Raw genomic sequence first — 19,027 nt, 5'->3', positions numbered from 1 at the left:
CAATATACACATTATTGAACTATACACCATATTGATAAAGTATTGTGGAAAATAAACATTGCAATATATCTTCATATCAATATTTTCAAATTAATAAAATAAAATAAAAAATAAACTAATAAGTTTTTGGTAAGAGCCACCACAGTATCCATACATTACTGAGTAGCTATTGGAAACGTACTTCCTATAAAAGAGCTAACTGGGAACTCATAAGTCCCTTGTATGGATTTCAAAGGCTTCTGCACACTCGGCAGTAAGTATTGATGAAGGGCTGATGAAGCTTCATAAAGCAGTGTCTTATTACTTTGATAGCATTGTTGTTCAAGACTATTGATTATAGAGATCATAGCGCAGGCTGTGCCATCTAGTGGGCTTTGAAGAGAAGGACAGCGCTTCATGAAGTTTGACTAACCAATCGCTACCGGTAAGAACAAGCAGAAACCAGTAAAAAACGTACGAAACACAACATGCAATGATAACTGAATTTTGGGTCTTCATTTTTTTTGACTGTCTTGTTTCTACAGAACTAAAGTGGAAACCAAAGTCTCCTGACTTACTCCAAATGTTGAATCCTTTCTCTCCAAGATGGAGTAAGTTCCTCATCATGACCATGTTTTGAACTTATTACTTTATAAAGTTGTGCCCCATCTGAAATCTCAGCGAACAAGAGGTTACAAGAGCGTATTTCAACGAGTCCTTTGGAGGTGTATACTTCTGGGATTGATGACTCGTCGTGCAAACCGTTATGTTTGACTAATCCCAGCAGAGTGGGTGTGGTTATGGTAAACAAGATTTTAATCTACAGAAAAATGAAGAGTTTTTAGTGGGCGGGGCTAAAGCTAATTTTCTAACGTAAAAATTTGAATGAAGAGAGAGTTTTGTACACACAGACACATACTGATGAGTACAATAGAGGTCCATTCAAGACACACTCAAATCAACACATAAGTCGTCTTTTAATGTCAGTGTTATTAGCATATATACTACAAATCCCATGACGCACTGCAACAGTTGAGTTCTATAGAAGTCCTGGTTAAACACGGTCAGTTTGTAGAGCTGCCGTAGCTCATCATAAAGTGAAACATACAAAGCTCTGCCATCGTTTGTGAATCCGACCTTCGATGTATTCTCTTTGATAAAAGTCAGGCAAACGACGCTGAATAATGTATCACAGCACATCGTTCTATTTATAATGTTCAAACGCTTCCTTCTGCAGCGAACATTCTCCAGTTTATTTACTCTTCTGACTCATATCGGGCCCAGATCACGGCTCCGGTCACAAGGGACGGTCGATGGTTCTCATTTCCTGCACTTTGCTCCTCATTAACTGGACGACTCCACTCCAAAGAGACCGGCTGTCCTCCTGAGATGTCTGCGGAGCCTCTGCTGTTGTTTTCCCGTCCATGTATACCAACATTCTAGCGCGAGGCCTGTGTCCGCGCTCATGCGAGCGTGAGGCATGAAGCCGAGCTGGAAAGGGGACCTGAAAGAAAAGGTTACGATTTTCCAGGCTGGTGGGCGAGAGATTATAGTGTGTGTTGTTGTTGTTGTGTGCTTTGTTTAGTGTCAAAGTTTGAAACCGTCTGCAGCACAATTACCGCTGTGAGACTGAAGCGGTTTTAAAATGTTCCAAAGGGTGTTCTCAGGTTAAGTTGTAAACTCAGAATGAACGACTCAGATTTGGTCTCTGATGCTAATGTTGAAGTATAAACACATTTATGGGAGTCTATCGTGAAATGATTTGTTTCTCAGAAGCTTAATTTAGGAATGTTTGTTTAATAATAACGTCTTCCTTCAAGCAGCCTGTTGCACAAAATCATCGTGTAACAAGGTAAATCCAACTTTCATTCAAGTATTGCATTTTTAAAAGTATATATTTCTCAAGGAAAAAGAAGTTTCTAATAAAAAATGAACTTTGGCGTCTCCGTAAGACAACAGTTTATTACCAGGATTATTATCTTTTATCCTATTCGCATTTTTTCTCTTTGTTAATTGCTATATGAAACAAAATATTTAGAAATAAAGACTCACACGCACACACACACACACACACACACACACACACACACACACACACACACACACACACACACACACACACACACACACACACACACACACACACACACACACACACACACACACACACACACAGATCTTCATATAAAAGCATTTTTCCACTAGTTTATTGGTTTATTTTTTGAGTAAACTTGTCGGAAACGAGTGTCTTGACAAGAGTCACAGGAAAACGTTTCTTCAGAGAAAATACCATACATTTTCAATACAAAACATCTTTAAGATAGTAATTATCAATAGAACAGAAATCATATAAAATATAATAATTATTTTCATAATTATTTTTACAATATTAATGTATATATATAAAATAATCACAATTATTTTTTATTGTCAGTGATGTGTTCTACCAACTACGAATTTTCTTTGGTAAAGTAGTGGATCATTTTTTAAATATTTATATATTTACTTATATTATATGTATTATAACATTATTATTATTATCTTATTTGAGGCCCGGTAATAATTTCCTTGTGGGGTTGGCGATGACTGCAGTAGTACAAACATGAAACCATTATTTTTTTTCATCCTGAACATAGACAAACATACATTTTAAATATTTACATACTGCAGAAAGTGTGTAACATATGGCTAGTAATCTTTTGTTTTTGAGTCTTATCGTTACTATGAGGCGAAGAAACTGTTGTTGTAGCGGGAAGTTCTTGTTCGGATTGACTGTAGTCTCCTGCCCAAGGGGAGAAGAGAAGACCAGGGTAACAAGGGTGAGATATAATAATGGTTTAGCCTTTCATAAGGTTGCTGCTGACATTAGTGTCTCTAAATACCGCTAATGGCTACATTTATAAATATTGATCTTTAGCCTTTATTTTTAAATGTAATGTAGTATTATGTCCTTGTATATGACTGCATATATTTTTTTAATCACTTTCAATCATATATTTTTGACTAATTAAAAAGAGCTGAATAGAAAAATAGATATTTTGAGTACTTTATCAGAATATTCATAAAAACCGAGTCTCAAAAACTTATTTAGGTACATTCCCAGAAGATGGAATTTCTATAATAAAATACTTTAATACTTTTAATTAGTGAAGATTTAAAGCAATAGTTCCCCCATAATTCAAATTTCAATCATTTTCTACTCACCCTCATGTCGACTAAGGGTTGGGATTATTTTCAGAGTAATTTGTTTCTTTTTATAATTAAAATGTTTGTTCATTTTAATGTAGTGACTGGAATTCAGTCGTCTTCGTCTTTATCTTCGTCCAAAAAGACACTTATAAACAATCCAAATACCTCCATACTGCTCGACTGTAAGAACATGGGGGTATTTGGATGAGCAGGATCTCACTCGGAGTCGTAGGAGGACTGGATTCAGAGAAGACAATAGACGAGAAGTTGCACTGCTTAAGACACAAAAACATGTCAAATCCACTTTCCTTCAACAATCCTGTCATCTGCTTGTTTTCTTTCGAGGGATTTATTCGGTCCCTTCACTCCGTGTCTTACTCAACATAAATGTTCTCCAAAACACTTTGCTTTATTAAATTAACGACCTTGGCCGATGTTTGCACTTTGTAGAAGTCAAATGTGAATCACAGCTCTGGTTTTATGAGAGAAGTTGGGCGGATGACAGCCATAGAAAAGTGACACGTACTGCACAACTTCACCCACAGAGAGTGATGTCATTGAGCGAAAGACGTGTTTTTCATCTGATGAGTTTCAGAATACACTGGATTCATGGGACAGGTAGAGGACAAGACGAGGTGGGTCTATTTCTCATGGAACACAAAGAAGAAACCACGACTACTCTTCCCTTTATATAACTGGGATTCTCGTCAAAATGTTTTGAGAAAAGATTACGATGAACGTATTATGAACATGTTTTATTGATATTTAATTTACTCTGCCAAGGAGTGGCAGATTATTTATTTGGGTACTCGTTAAAAATAGACCTAAAGTAGAAGTCATTAAAATGTTAGTGCCGTTCTGTCATTCTATGTGGATTCACAAAGGATTTAGCATTGGCACTGAATGCTTATTTTTTTCCTGGAAACAGAATCTTGTTTACCATAATCACACCCACTCTGCTGTGATTGGTCAAGCAATAAGGTTTGTCACCGTGGGTCATCAATCCCGGAAGTCTCCACCTCCAAGGGACTTCATGGAGGAGTGAAGCCATTATTACATCATAATGCACTCCGCTTTTGTAACCTCTTGTTCGCTGAGATTTGAGACAGGGGAGAACTTTATAAAGTTCAAACCGTGGTCGTGATGAGGGACTTACTGCATCTTAGAGAGGAAGACTTCAACATTTGAAACATTACAAGTGAGTCAGCGAAGTTTAAAAAACTTAGTTCCCTATCAATATTTGTTTCTATAATTTCACTGTACTGTTCCTCATTTCTGAATTATTTAAGGGGCTCAGTCATCCACGAAGACTCGGTGTAGAGCTGCTTAAAGTAGTTGTGCTGCTTGTGTACGTCGCCGATATTATATCTTCCTCAACATTCTGCAGAGGAAACATCTTGTTAGTAAACGCTGACTGATGTGACTGGGTTTCAATACAGCCTGAGCTCAACTTCCTGTTTTGTAGAGAGCATTTTTGAAGTGTATCGGGGTGAGGTGAGGTAAACCTCCTGACACTGTCAGAACTGGATAAATCAATCCTGTATAAATAAAAACTTTTTCTCCTCCTTTGAGCACTTCAACTTGACGTGTCAGCATTTGCAGATTTTCACTTTCTTTAGTGAGACTTGTCACAGGGCTTGCATTGAAACGTCTACGCTACAGAAGTGAAGCGATTTCTGACTTGAAAGAGCAAAACAAATCGCTTTAGTAAAGCACTTTTAGCCGTCGCATTGGTCCATGATTATGGCCCGAAGGTCCTCATACTTTGGCTCTGTACAGTACAGAAGTGAGGAAGATGACACATTTTCTAAATTACCTGGAATGTTGGCATGCAGTAAAATCGTACCTTTGACCTCATTCAAGTCAACAATGCATCATATTCAAACAAATAAAACCGTGTTCCACCTATATATTTAAGAGACAAGACGTTTCTATTTGTTCAGGCTTTTCCTTGATTTTCTGGAACTCCTTATGTTGTGTTATCAGTTTTATCTTGCCCTTCAAAGTATATGCTTTATTGAATATTGCTTTGATTTTTTAAGCGCCTTGTGACCCTGGTCTGGAAAAGCACTATAAAAATAAAAATTAACTTAAAAACTTACTTACTTACTTACTTACTTACTTACTGTGTCACACCATCTTTATTGTTGCCTCAGTCTGGGTTTCAACCAACTGACTAATGGTAAGAAGAAGGTTAAGATAGTAAAAAAATAGCTTTAATATATTGTTGCGTAAACAAACAAACAAGAAACTACAGTATGTAACAGTATGTAGTCACTAAATATGTTATGAAAATAATGAAATAAACAAATGAAATTGGCGCCAATTTTTAAAAATTTTTAATTGATAGGAATTTTAATTTAAAAAAAATGTATTTACATTTATTCATTTAAGAATCCGTCACAGTGGGGTTGTTTTACATATCGGACAATGGCACCACCTGCTGGGCTTAATAGGAAGAGCGCTTAAATAATTTTATGTTCATAATAAATATACTTCAATAAATAATAAAGTTTCAGCTATAACGTTAATTATAAAGTATGTCTATTAAGTATTAAAATACGTTTTAGATTCAGTAAATTAGTTTTCGTTTCACAGAGAAGCTTAAAAGTTATTTTAACTATTTTACCGGCAGCCAATAGCGACCTCTCTTACTAAGGCCGAGGGAGTTAACATTTTTTGACGTGACCTTCATCGTATCGCTCGTCAGAGATAAGAATTTTCTTCTTAAACTTGAGACATTTACGGGAACAAACTACCTCGATGGCTTCTGATTTTGAAACATCTACACAGTTTTCTTCTGTTTTTGTTGCCTGCTTCTTCCTAACTTCATCGTAAGTCAAGTTTGGTTTCGGTTTCTCTATTTTTGAAGACAGTGAAGTCGCCTTCACCGATGACATTCGTTATATATTCTGTATAAACGCCATTTTCTTCTGTTCGGAGTGAAATAAAAGCAGAATTGTGACGTCGATCTTCTCAGGTGCTGTTGGACGACAGTGTCAGGGAACGAACACGTATGTTTGGACGGAGTTTACCAGATTGAACAGAACATCAATGGCCTCGAGACTTGTTGTCAATGTGCCCCAGGTGAGTGTGGGTGAGGGTTATATCCAATTGATATAGAGTGGATAATTTCTATAATATATATTTATTTAATTCAATATCAGTTAACATCAGTTTTAATATATATGTATGATTTGAATACAATCGTACTCAAAGTTTTAATTCAAGTATAGCACACACAATAAGAGATAAAAAATAAATGGAATTCTGTTTTATATCCTGAAATTTCTAAAGTATATATTTTATTTTTTTGTTAGTTACGTTTTTTTTATTACTGCTATTTTAGTTTCTGGTGTCATTATGTTGTCCTGATATTGTTGTTTTGTTACTGACTTCTACTTATCATTACTATTGTTATTATGGTCATTGATATTGTTGTTGTTGTAGTAGGTGTTGTTGTATAGTGTCATTTTTTAAATTCTGTTAAATATCCAATGTTTTTAGTAAGTAAGTAATTTTTATTTATATAGCGCTTTTCCAGACCAGGGTCACAAAGCGCTTAAACAATCAAAACAATATTCAATAAAGTATATACTTTAAAGGGCAAGATAAAACTGATAACACAACAGGAGTTCCAGATTGTAGTTCTACAAATTGTAGTCAGTTATTGATTCTAAAATGAAGTCTAATGTCTCAGTTTCTGTGACTAATACTCGAAGAGCTTCACATCCTCACAGTTGCCTGGAGTCCACCAGATGTACATACTTAGAGATTAATAATGAACACAGAGGAAGAAAGTCCTCCACATCAAAGAGTAGAAGATGAATAAGTAGATGACTGATGATTGTGATGTTTTAGCTCATTCATAAACAATGACTGTAGTTATAACTTTGTGATATAAATGGTTAATGGTCTTATCATTGTTGTCTGTGACTAAATGTTTGTGTAGGACAGCATCTGATATCTGACTGTACCAAAAGTGCAGCAGATCGTGAGTGTCAAATCTGTGATCGTGGATATTTCAACCCTTTCCCCAATCATGAGCTCAACTGCCATCGCTGTTCTTCCTGCTCTCACCCTAACGGTATTAAATCATCATCATCAACACTATTATCGTGGTCATTATCATGGTCATCATTATTATCGTGGTCATTATCATGGTCATCATTATTATCGTAGTCATTATCATGGTCATCATTATTATCGTGGTCATTATCATGGTCATCATTATTATCGTGGTCATTATCATGGTCATCATCCTCATAATTATCATCGTCATCATCATCATCATCATGACCATCATTATCATTGTGGTCATTATCATTATCACCGTCGCCATCATCGTCATCATTATCATCCTCATCATCGTCATCATCATCATCCTCGTCATTATCATCGTCATCATCATCGTCATCATCATCATCATCATCATCATCACCATGGCCATCATTATTATTGTGGTCACTATCATGGTCATCATCATCATCATTCTCATCGTTATCATCATCATCATCATCGTCATCATCATCATCATCATGGCCATCATTATTATTGTGGTCACTATCATGGTCATCATCATCATCATCCTCATCGTTATCATCATCATCATCATCATGGCCATCATTATTATTGTGGTCACTATCATGGTCATCATCAACATCATCCTCGTCATTATCATCATCATCATCATTATCATCCTCGTCATTATCATCATCATCATAGCCATCATTATTATTGTGTTCATTATCATCTCATCATCATCACTTTCCTCATCATCATCATAATTCTCACCATCATCCTCACCATCATTCTCACCATTCTCATCATCATCCTCCTCTTCCTTATCCTCTTCCTCATCATCATTCTCACCATCATAATCACTATTATAATCATCATCATCCTCATCATCACCATTATTCTCACCATCCGCATCATCATAATCCTCCCCATCATTCTCACATTAATTATCATCATCACCATCATCATTATCATCATCATCATAGCTATTGTTATTATTGTGGTTATTATCATGTCATCATTATCACTGCACATTGTCCTTTTAAAATAAACTGAACCTCATCATCACCATCGTTCTCATCATGGTCATCATCATCATCACCATCATCATCATCATCATCATCATCATCATCATCATCATCATCATCATCATCATCATCATCATCATCATCATCATCATCATCATCACCATCTTTCTCATCATCGTAATCATCATCCTCCTCTTCCTTATCCTCTTCCTCCTCATCATTCTCACCATTATAATCATCACCATCATCATCATCTTTATCTTTATTATCACCATCTTCTTCATCATCATAACCATCCTCATCCTCATCGTCTTCACCATCATCACACCAACATCATCATAATCACTAATATATTTTGATATTTCAGAAAACTTAGAGGAGGAAACCCCCTGCACTCCTGCAAAAGATGCGACGTGTCGCTGTAAGCAGAACCACTTTTGCCGCAGCAAAAAGGAAGAAAAATGTCTTCTCTGTCACCCATGCACAGAGTAGGTTAAACTTTTTCATTCATCTTTTAACTTGGTAAAATGGGTTTTGACCTTCTCTGTGCTCAGGTGTGGATCTGAAGGCATCAAACACAAGTGTTCTTTCCATAATGACACCATTTGCAATGAAAATGCTGGAGGTAATAAAGCAATATTGATTATTTGGATGGTTTCATGAATATCTTAACCCTTTTTTTTTCCACAGGAAGTAACACAACGATTATTGTAGCCGTACTGTTATCTCTTATTGTTGTAGGTGTTTTGGCTTTTGTTGCATACTGGTTGTGGAAGAAAAGACAGAGTAAGTACCACACAAGCGTCACTTTGTATTGGATCAGTCAGATATGATTGACAGTTCTCCAGTGCTTCGATTGCAAGTCCTCAAAACTGACATCACCTGCCTCAACATTCACTTTCGGACTAAATACTGACACATTAATGTTACACACACACATATATAATATCCATGAAATTATCTATAATCACACATGAAAGTAATTGCTGTTCTTGTTTCCCTTTTTGCGTTTCAAAATTCATAATAGAATGGACGAAGGTACATCGGTCCTATCATTTAGCTAAACTAGCATGTCTGCTAGTCAGTTTATTATGTCTATCATTTACATTTACACATACATATTTTGGTTCACATTTATCATGATCCATATTGAGCATGTCTTCTTGTTCATTCTAATCTTTGTTTCTTTCTTCAGTGAAAGGAAAATCTACGTCAAGTCATCCAGAAAGTGGCAATGAAACGGTACACTTTTGTTCAACTTCATTGATAAGGCTAATTCAAACGATCCACTGCATCCACAGAAAGCTAATCCAGATGCCAACTGTTGTATTTTTTAAGTCGTTTTATCTCTAAAATTTGTTCTTGCTCTGTTTTTGTAGGAGATGGAGACATTTATAAGTAAGTAACAAATGTTTACTCAAACTATATTATACATTTTAAAAGGGTCTAAGTCAACAGACTTAAGAAAGTTGAAACAAAACTAAAATTAAGTAATTAAAATGTATTTCACAAGTTATATTTAGAATTGAGACATTAATAATTTATAAAAAAGATATTGGTTAGTTCTCTGAAACCAACTGTTGGTTTAAACATTTTACCTTTTTTCTTCCACCTCTAGATCATATAATTATAAAGTAATAACCTCCAGTAGCAAGAATGATATTTGACATTTTCTATTCCAGATGTGGATCTGAGGAGACACTTACAGGACATCGTGGATGTGCTGGGATGGAGTGACATGCAAGACGTAGCACTGAAGTCTTCTGTCAATCAAACCGTTATCGATTTCTGTAAGAAGGACCACCAAGGTGACAGTCGAGAGCAGACCCGTGAGCTTCTGAAGACCTGGATCGAGCATCAGGGCATGGCAGCGTCGCAGAACCTGATCGAAACTCTTGAGAAGATGAATAAAAGGGGAAAAGTAGAGAAAATAAAAGTGCTGTTGAAGCCCCAGGATTAACTTTGACTTAGAACATTGTGAGGGAATATGTTTACATGGAGGTTCATGAGAAAATCTGAATAGACTAAATAGTCTAAAATACTCTCTTTAAAAATGATGTATTTTGCAAAATGATTTTAATATTGAGTAGCTTTGTGTAAAAAATAAATTGATGGAGGGGTTGTTGTATTTTATAGGAAGTTAATCTTAAATCATTTATTGTGATGATCATCATCAACTTTTTCTTATGTATGTTGGACAATAATTTTGACAGCATTTTAATTAGTATTCAGTATTACAACTGGGCCAAATGGACAAGCTTCTGACTTTGGTATTTTATATTTTTGTATAGCTAGATATTATATATTTGAATTGAAGGTATATTGATGTTTACTTAAACTAGATAGAAGCACAGTCACAACACTTTCAAATCAGACATCAGTATATCACATCAGCTTTTATACAATGACAAAACTGAGCAGTATTTTGACAGTGTGTGTTCAGTTATTAATTTAGGTTCAAAACGCTTTGTTATAAACCACTTATCCTTCCGTTCCTGTATTGATTTGTCTGTTTTCAGTGTTAAAAATGATGCAATAAATGTCATTGTATTCTCATTTTCAAAATAATACAAAACAACTTTTTTTCAATAATTTCCTCACGTACTTAAAGTCCCACGTGGATTGTTCCCCTCACCTACTTCTTTTACTCTTTAATACGTTATTTTATGAACCTTATTGCACAAAGCCTTAAAGGCAAGAATAGGGGTTCCAAGAAGGGGCGTGGTCTGTATCTATGGGCGGGGTTACATAGTCAGGAAGTGACGCTCAACTTTTCCTCGATGTTCCCCCTCGAGTTTGGCAGAGCAATGTTTGAGCACGGATCGACGACATGAAGTTTGTAAAAATGCACGGGATAGCTGGTTCACTTCAAGGTATATATATTTTCAACTTATTCCAGACTGTTATTTATTATTCTAGAGACGATGACGTTTACAAGCGCGCGGGACTCACGACGTCAGAGGTGATGCTCTGTGTTTACGACACGTTCTCATCTGGTTTTCTCCAAAATACTTCGAGAATACAGTATATATTGTCTTATAATGTGGCCAAGATTATGTGTATGAGTTATATATAATGTTTGTTGAGGACAACTTTCCACCAAAACTATTTTGTTGCCAGGGCAACTAAGACGATGACACATCACTCACGTTGAACTACACTAGAGTGTGTTTTCCCATTTAGTCGTTTTATTTTTTATTATATTTAAGATTGTGAAAAAAAAACTCTTATAAAAAGCTTTTAATTATGTTAGCTGTAATTAATCCAAGGGATTTTTTTTCATGACCATTACTCATTTTATTAATTCCGTTGTATATATATATATATATATATATATATATATATATATATATATATTTTTTTTTTAAGTAATCGTAGTACTTTTTAAACAATTTTAGATTTGTGAGTAAATAAATGTATTTTATATATCCAAATTAAAGTAAATGAGTTGTACTATTGCTGCCCGAGAGCCGCCATTACCGTTGGAATTTATTTTATTATTATTATTATTATTATTTAGTTGTTAATTATTTCCTAAAAAATAGAATAGTAATTATTTTTGGAACGCTGTATTTAATTGCACATTTAATTGCACAAATCAATTATTACATGTTTTGTATTATGAATTTGTCAAAATGATTGGTTAAAATATCATCAAAAAAACCCGAAATGACTTGTTGTTTTTTTGTGTTTGTTGATAGAAAATAATGAATCATTTACTCCATGTTGACAGCTTGTCATAAGGTCTAATAATTGACGAGTGTCTGCGTGTTTGCTTGGAAGTGAAACATACTGGAGAAGGTCCAGCTGAGTAAGTCATGGGACATTTTCCTGGCTCCTTCACCAACACTGTGCTCCTGGCACGTGCAATTTTGGTTTCATTTATTCCCCTGAAGACATTCTGAAACATTACCAGAGCTTTCCGCTGTAGCCACAGTCTTACGTGATTTCCCCTTTTTTCAAACTCTTCAATCTGCTGCAACAACAGACTTTCTTTAAACCAGAGGAGTTTTCTCAATCAACATGTATAATAACTGTTTTACTTTTTTAATGGTTAGGAAAGTCAAATCTAGTCTTTTGCTTCCTTCCTGATGTGTTGCAGAGTCTGATACTGGGTGTGTGCGTCATTCAGTGGAGCGCCAAATATAGAATGACACCCTGCTTCCTCTGATGGGTGGAGTGCTTTAAGAACAAGAGCTTACATACGTGCTATATTTCCATACTGACCAGAGGCTTCAACCTTCACTGAGTCAGAATGAAAATATTTTAATCATCTATGAGCACATAGTCTGCAGAAGTAAAAGTTTGTTCAAGTTTTAGTTCGACTTTCCAGTGTTCTTTAGGTGTTTCCGGGATTCTCTGAAAGGAAGATGCATTGTTCAGAAGCCCAAGGTTGCAAAAGAAGGATGTAGTTCTGTTTTTTTGACAATTGGATAAACAGTCTTACTTTTAAGGTCCATAGTGAAGAGGACAGTATTGGACTTTTAGCAGATGAAACACTCCTTTTTCCTACAACAGGTTCAGACTTTCCGCTCCAATGGGCTCTCTGGAAGATTTTGCCACCTAGTGTGAAACACAGTGTTTCGAAAACCCAGGTTTTCTTTGTAGTTGTTGTTAAAAATGGATGCACACTATTTTTTACTGATCATTTCTGCTTTAACTATAATCAATCATAAATAAACTATGGTCTTCAATGCGCAACTTTGAGTTGGCAAAGACTGAAGACTACAGTTGCGTTTATTTCCATAATGTAGAGTACTCTGAGTACTTTTTGAAGCTTCTAGGACAGAGCTAGGCGAAGTGTGTTTTGGCCCTTTGACTATATTTATGTGGCCCTCATGAGCTGAAAGATTAGGCGTAAATTTACTATTTAATTTTGTGTTTATTTCTATAATTCATTACTAGTCTCAAAATATGTCTTTAGGGTTTAATTCTTTCAGACTATTGCCCTATTGTAATTTTTATATACTAGAGTATTTTTTGGCCCTCAAAATATTTTGTGAATAAAAAATGGAATCAGATTCCTTTTTTTTTTATAAAGAAGGGATTTAAAGATAATGTATCAATTTCAGCATGCTCAGCCTCCTTTTTTTTTCACTCCTTTATTTTCGCTTGATGGCCCCTGAAAACGGCCATTGTATAAAATGAGGCCCCTAAGAAAATGGAATTGTACATCACAGTTGAATGAAAAACAGACACAACAAGAGCCTTGTTTGTTAACTTATGCATATGTGTACTGCGGCGTGACAGTAATTTTACGAGTTAAATTTTACACTGTTGCAATAACACTATACTAACTGTAGGGGGAACCTGAAGCGATTATTTAAAATCTCCCATAGTGCATTAGACTACAAGATATTTTTTCTTGACACATTCTTGACTAATATTATAATATGTTTTTTTCTTGTTTCAGGTTTTGTACTGCCATGTACATCTTCAACGTTTTTAAGCACAGAGGCCTGAAGACCCACAATGCAGGGGGCCATCGCCCGGGTGGGCATGGTCGTGGTTGCCGCCATACTCAACCATCCACTTCTCTTCCCAAACGAGAACACCACACTTCAGGACCAGGACGAGGAGCTGATCTCTCGCATGCAGGAGTACGAGGAGCGGCTGGAGCATCAGCATGCCAAGCTGGAGTCGGAGCTTCTACAGTTGGAGGCCAAACAGGTCCATGACGACGACGACGACGACGACGACTATAGTTGGTACCTTTGGAGCGCCGTGTCCTTCGTCATATTTTTCCTCATTGAAATGTGCCGGGTGGAGATCGCAGACGCGGAGGTCCAGACGTCCGAGGACGACGACTTGTTTACAGTTTGCGGGAGTGACGGCACAATGGTGCTCGATAAGAACATCCTGAGCACCTTCTTCGACGACTGCTCGTACACCTCGGGCCAGAGAGCTCAGGAGTTCGTCGAAGGGTTCGCAGATGACATGCTGGAGTCCATGAGGAGCGTGTGCGACCGAGACACGGACATGGAGGTCGGGGATTTTCTAGGCATCGGCAGCGTCTTCGAGTCACGGACGGTGTCCAAGTCCCTGACCTTTGATCTCATCGTGCCGTTCTGGCCCCCCGACGGGTTCGGCTTTCAGTTCCACCTGTGGTCCGATCCAACCCGGGACACTCCCCGCGACCTGCCGGCCTGCGGCGTGATCGAAGTGACCAGCGAAGAGGAGTGTCTCTGCGGTTCTGCCGACATGGGTGATGACATGCTGTGTCTTCTGCACAAGGAGAAAAAACCCGGTCCCCTGGTGGACCCCAGTCCCGATAAACTCCTTTGTACCAAGAACACTGCGTACCTGTCCAAGGACCAGGTCCTGAAGTGGTTTCAGATCTCCATCACAAAAGCCTGGGGGCGCATCTCGCACAAATACGACTTCGAGGTGTCCTTTAGAAACCTGGATGCAGCCGGCGCTTTAACGATCCGGTTTCCTTTAGGGAAGGTGGTCATGATGAACGTCATCCCTGCCGTGCAGTTGGAGGATACGGACGCCTTCTTCGTCTGCCATTTCCCTTCGGATTGTAGCTCTTTACCAGACCCTTACTGGCCCGTCTCCTTCGGCATCTACGAGAGGAATTTGCTCAATCATTTTGCCAAACATTTGCCACAACATTCCTGTCACCTGCACTGTCTTCAGATTCTCACGTTCCTTCACAGAAAACAAACTGGACTCACCGGCGAATGCCCTTTGACCAGCTACCACTGGAAAACCGCGGTTATGCACCTTCTGCTAAGTCGTCAACCATCCAACTGGGACCTTAACAACACGGAGCGACGTCTGCGGGATGTTCTCTCCTTTATGTGGCGGAGTCTTCGTGAGAAAAAACTCCATCATGTTCTGATCGGGAACCGAAAAGTGCCGGAAGATCTCCGGGTCCCTGAGGCGATTCAAAAGGCTCAGCCTGTGAATCTGTTCCGGTCTCTGGTGCTTCATGGAGACCTTCACGCCGCAGCGCTGAGGCACCTACAGGAGATGGTGAAGAACTCGACCGTGCTTCTTCAGGAGTTTGCTCCTCTGTACTCGAGTGTGAGTTTACGACATCGTCTGGATCAGAATCTAGATTAATCGGACACTTCCTGGACCAAATCCCAGCTTCCTGTTTCCTGGCGAAGCAAGTAATCATATTCTTCAGCCACTAACATGACTTTTAATTATATTTAAAATTATTTTACTATTTCGTTGGTGTGATTATGACAAAATGCAAAACATCACAATGTTCAATTACTTCAGGTTAGTAAGCAAGTAAGTAAGTAATTTTTATTTATATAGCGCTTTTCCAGACCAGGGTCACAAAGCGCTTAAACAATCAAAACAATATTCAATAAAGTATATACTTTAAAGGTCAAGATAAAACTGAGAACACAACAGGAGTAGACAGATTTACGAGTATGACGATTGATGCCTAAATTATATGACATTTATTAATAGCATATCAAGTACTTATAACTATTTGTATCTCAATAGTTGTCCCAAATATATTTTTTCATTAGGATTTACTGTATGTTACATTAGGAAACCATTGACATGCTGTTGAACTCATTAGCAGTGCAACAGAAACAGAAATGTCTTTAAATAGCTTTAAAGTATTTAATTTGTTTATGTTCCCATTTCTCCTCCTATTACTTCCCGAAACAGACGTTGCACTTTTCTTAATGTGCTGTTACGGATAAATGGCAGCTATTTCTATGCCTTTGATATTGAAATATTTAAGTGTTACATTTTGACAAGAACGTGGGAGATCAGGTATTATATATATATTTTTAAATTAAAACGCCTCAAGTGTTAAACACAATATCCAAAGCACTGATTTTTGTATGAACCCAATACTATGGTATTATTTCAAATATTAAATATTTTTTGTATTATTAAGTGTTATGGGAAATGAAAAAGACAACTAGGTCTTAGATGTTTTATTTTGACAAGGTCACAATGAACCACATTTATATTCTTTTAAGACACAAAAGCAGTAACTCAAAGTTTTTCCCCTTACATTTACGTTGCTGAATGTTTAAAATTGCCAGAAAGAAATTCAGTGTACAAGGGTGATGTGTCTCTACAGGCCGTAGTCGTAGTCGGCCTTTCCACCGAGCCAGCTGTCGACGAACCCCTGGAGAAGCTCGTCGGAGTGCATGGTGTCTTTGACGGCAGGCACTTCCTTCATGCTCTTGATCCACTTTCTCAGCCCAGGAGTTTTAACCAGGAATCTGCCATGACAAAGGGAATCAAACTGCTCAACACGTTTGTTTTCAATGACTCCCTGCAGTGTATTGTACAGCTCAACAAATTAAACATTGTATTTTTTATCTTGACCTTATGATAAGGAAGTCATTAATAAAGTATTATTTTTTTAATGTCCATCTTTGTCTACTCACTGTGTAAGTCCAAAGGATTTTTCTCTTTCAAACCAAGGCCACATCATGTAATCGATCATGCCCACGCGGTCTCCTGCAAAGAACTCCGTCTTCTTTTCCACCAGGTCCTGAAAAGCAAAACGGAGTTTAACCTGTGTTCGACAGAGCACTTTTTTTCAGGGTTCTCATAATTTAATCTTACGTTTTTGGTACCATTTCCTACGTTTAGGGACAATTTTTACCAAAAGGAAATACCGTTTCCTGCACAAAGTACACCCTGGTTTATACTGCATTTAGCCATCAAGAACAATATTGGCAATACAATTGTTTTATTAATTAACACTTATTAATTAAACTGAATTATGTTTTTCTTTATTTCATTTAATAATTCAATCTTTATTTATCCACATCTGTCTGTACATTTTTTGAATAACAGTAAATCAATTTTAATAAAAGTTTTGGGATTTGAAATTAATGTAAAATCTCAAGTATGATGAAAATTTAATTAAACAAAGAAAAAACAAAACAATTAAGGCCTAATTTATAGATTAGGGAATTCAATACTTTTTAAATATTCTGACTTAAGGTACGTGAGAACTAGATTTATGGCATGATCATTCTGACAGTTCATTTTTTAACCTAATAAAGAGAAAAACAACGATCATGTGATTAAAAAGGGAACGTTTTTCTACATGTTAGTCTTAAAAAATGAGATAATCCTAGGCCTAAGGTATTTTCTTCATCTCGCCACATCGATATTATTAATTCTTACTAATATTTATATTTATACTTTTTCTATACATCTCTCTGCTGTATTTTTTAACAGTTGCCGAGTAACGGAATTTCGTTGCCAGTTTCACTGCTGTGTTTTCTGTGCAATGACAATAAAAGCAAGTCTAAAGTCTAAAGTCTAAATGGAGGACATACTGTATATACCATTTTCCTTCTTGACGTCAATTTATAGCTTAAAGTGACAGGTTTGGGAGAGACATTGCACTAACCAACCTTTTCGAACGCCTCTAACTTCTTCTCCAGATCCACCTCCATTTCAGAAACATTGTCACCCTTTTTCCGGCCCATTGCAATCTTGTAGAACAACTGGACCACCTGGTATTAAAAGATACAAATGCTTGTCACAATAAAAATTCTACTTTTATATTTGTGTAAAAGCAGAACGTCGATATACCTTTGAGTAGTGCTCCAGCATCATCTTCTGCAATGCTTTCCCCAGTGGACAGGTGGGATAGAGGTTTTCACCTCCATACTGCTCGTCCAGGTACTCACAGGTGATTGGAGATTCATATATGATGTCTTCATTGTCCGTCTCCAGAACTGGTACCATTCCCAAAGGATTCTTCTTCAAAAACCATTCTGGTTTTTCGGCCAAATTAATGTTGATGACTTCGTGCCTAGATAAAAGACATCAATACAATGAACCACCAGAAAGTAACAAGCTCAGAGAGATGTGATAGAAAAATGTTACTGTACTTGATTCCCTTGGCTTTCAGCACCAATCTTGCTCTTTCAGCGTAAGGACAGAACCTCATGCTGTAGACTCGGATGAGACCTTTAGGAACACGGCAAGGTGCAGGTGAACCTAAAAAAAACATGAACAATTTATATATTATTATATACACACTACCTGGTCAATCTGCCGGTCATGTTACTTTTGCATATAAATATAAACTAACATATTTTAAAGCCATTTATGTTTAGCAATTTCTCCTCCTTTACCAATATATGTTGGCGGTAAATGCTGCTTTGATTCATATGCAAGTTGTTGTATTTTAGATTATTTATATATTTATTTGATTCGTTTTTCAGTGTCGGGCCAAAATGAGAGATTTTAAGTAAAGATATTATATATATATATACTGTATATATATAAATTAGAAACAAAGAAAAAACGACTCCTAACGTATTCATTGTCGAATAAATCCATACAGTATGTACAGTAATTCAAATAATTCAAACTTTATTTACAAATCGATCCCAACAAAAATATTTTATCAAATGCACAAATTAAAATATATCGAATCATTAAATATTTGAAATAAAAATAAAAACAAATATATTTAATGATAAATTCGGGATACAATTAAATAAGGATTTTTCTTTTTAGCGCGAGTTTATAACCTTCAGCTTCCGGTTTGACGACGACGGCGCAGGTGAGGAAAAGGTTCAACATTTTTTTTTTTTCTCGACGAATTACTTTAAAATATTAAATAAAACAAGTTTTAAAAGCCAGACATGCACAGTAACAGCTGCGTCGCTGACAGGAGACGATATGTATATTATAAAAAATAAGTAACATTTTACCTTTGGCGAGGCACTTCTCTGAAGCCATCTCTGCAGTGACGTCTTTTACGAGTCGTTGAGAAAAGAGAAAAGTCGAAGTGACTCTAGAAACGCCTTGTGCTTCATATAAGTATCTTTTTTTTTATTATTTCCGGA

General features: G+C 36.6%; 3 protein-coding genes across 3 annotated transcripts; 2 read left to right on the top strand and 1 right to left on the bottom strand.

Annotated features, from left to right (window-relative positions):
* The first annotated feature begins 5,844 nt into the window (after positions 1-5,844).
* On the top strand, positions 5,845-10,794 carry fas (Fas cell surface death receptor). The gene is made up of 9 exons (XM_087803147.1): positions 5,845-6,002; positions 6,149-6,255; positions 7,121-7,255; positions 8,584-8,704; positions 8,771-8,841; positions 8,907-9,002; positions 9,412-9,458; positions 9,596-9,614; positions 9,899-10,794. Exons 1-9 carry the CDS (start codon positions 5,932-5,934, stop codon positions 10,174-10,176), a joined length of 945 nt encoding a protein of 314 aa, XP_087659273.1. The 5' UTR covers positions 5,845-5,931; the 3' UTR covers positions 10,177-10,794.
* Positions 10,795-10,998: 204 nt separating this feature from the next.
* Positions 10,999-15,976, top strand: itprip (inositol 1,4,5-trisphosphate receptor interacting protein). The gene is made up of 2 exons (XM_087802169.1): positions 10,999-11,089; positions 13,630-15,976. Exon 2 carries the CDS (start codon positions 13,689-13,691, stop codon positions 15,285-15,287), a length of 1,599 nt encoding a protein of 532 aa, XP_087658295.1. The 5' UTR covers positions 10,999-11,089; positions 13,630-13,688; the 3' UTR covers positions 15,288-15,976.
* A 141-nt stretch (positions 15,977-16,117) lies between these two features.
* Positions 16,118-19,026, bottom strand: LOC148069562 (glutathione S-transferase omega-1-like). The gene is made up of 6 exons (XM_087802170.1): positions 18,893-19,026; positions 18,062-18,170; positions 17,760-17,982; positions 17,579-17,680; positions 16,595-16,701; positions 16,118-16,426 (listed from the first exon to the last, which is right to left on the bottom strand). The coding sequence occupies exons 1-6, from the start codon at positions 18,918-18,920 to the stop codon at positions 16,276-16,278; spliced, it is 720 nt and encodes a 239-aa protein (XP_087658296.1). The 5' UTR covers positions 18,921-19,026; the 3' UTR covers positions 16,118-16,275.
* Position 19,027: the final 1 nt, after the last annotated feature.

The sequence above is a fragment of the Callionymus lyra genome, chromosome 11 (assembly GCF_982586985.1).
Source record: "Callionymus lyra chromosome 11, fCalLyr1.hap1.1, whole genome shotgun sequence".
In the NCBI taxonomy this organism is placed as follows: domain Eukaryota; kingdom Metazoa; phylum Chordata; class Actinopteri; order Syngnathiformes; family Callionymidae; genus Callionymus; species Callionymus lyra.
Note: the sequence above shows the minus strand (reverse complement) of the source record. Positions and strands in the feature narration are given on the sequence as shown.

Bases quoted from the DNA above. Each gene is read 5' to 3' on its own strand.
- LOC148069562 (XM_087802170.1), bottom strand. From the start codon at position 18,920: ATGGCTTCAGAGAAGTGCCTCGCCAAAG. The intron at 18,171-18,892 runs GTAAAATGTTAC...TGTTTTTTTTAG, and splicing joins AGAGAAGTGCCTCGCCAAAG to GTTCACCTGCACCTTGCCGT. The intron at 16,702-17,578 runs GTTGGTTAGTGC...TTTGCTTTTCAG, and splicing joins AGTTAGAGGCGTTCGAAAAG to GACCTGGTGGAAAAGAAGAC.
- fas (XM_087803147.1), top strand. From the start codon at position 5,932: ATGGCTTCTGATTTTGAAACATCTACACAGTTTTCTTCTGTTTTTGTT. The intron at 6,003-6,148 runs GTAAGTCAAGTT...CGATCTTCTCAG, and splicing joins TGCTTCTTCCTAACTTCATC to GTGCTGTTGGACGACAGTGT. The intron at 6,256-7,120 runs GTGAGTGTGGGT...ATGTTTGTGTAG, and splicing joins TTGTTGTCAATGTGCCCCAG to GACAGCATCTGATATCTGAC.
- itprip (XM_087802169.1), top strand. From the start codon at position 13,689: ATGCAGGGGGCCATCGCCCGGGTGGGCATGGTCGTGGTTGCCGCCATA.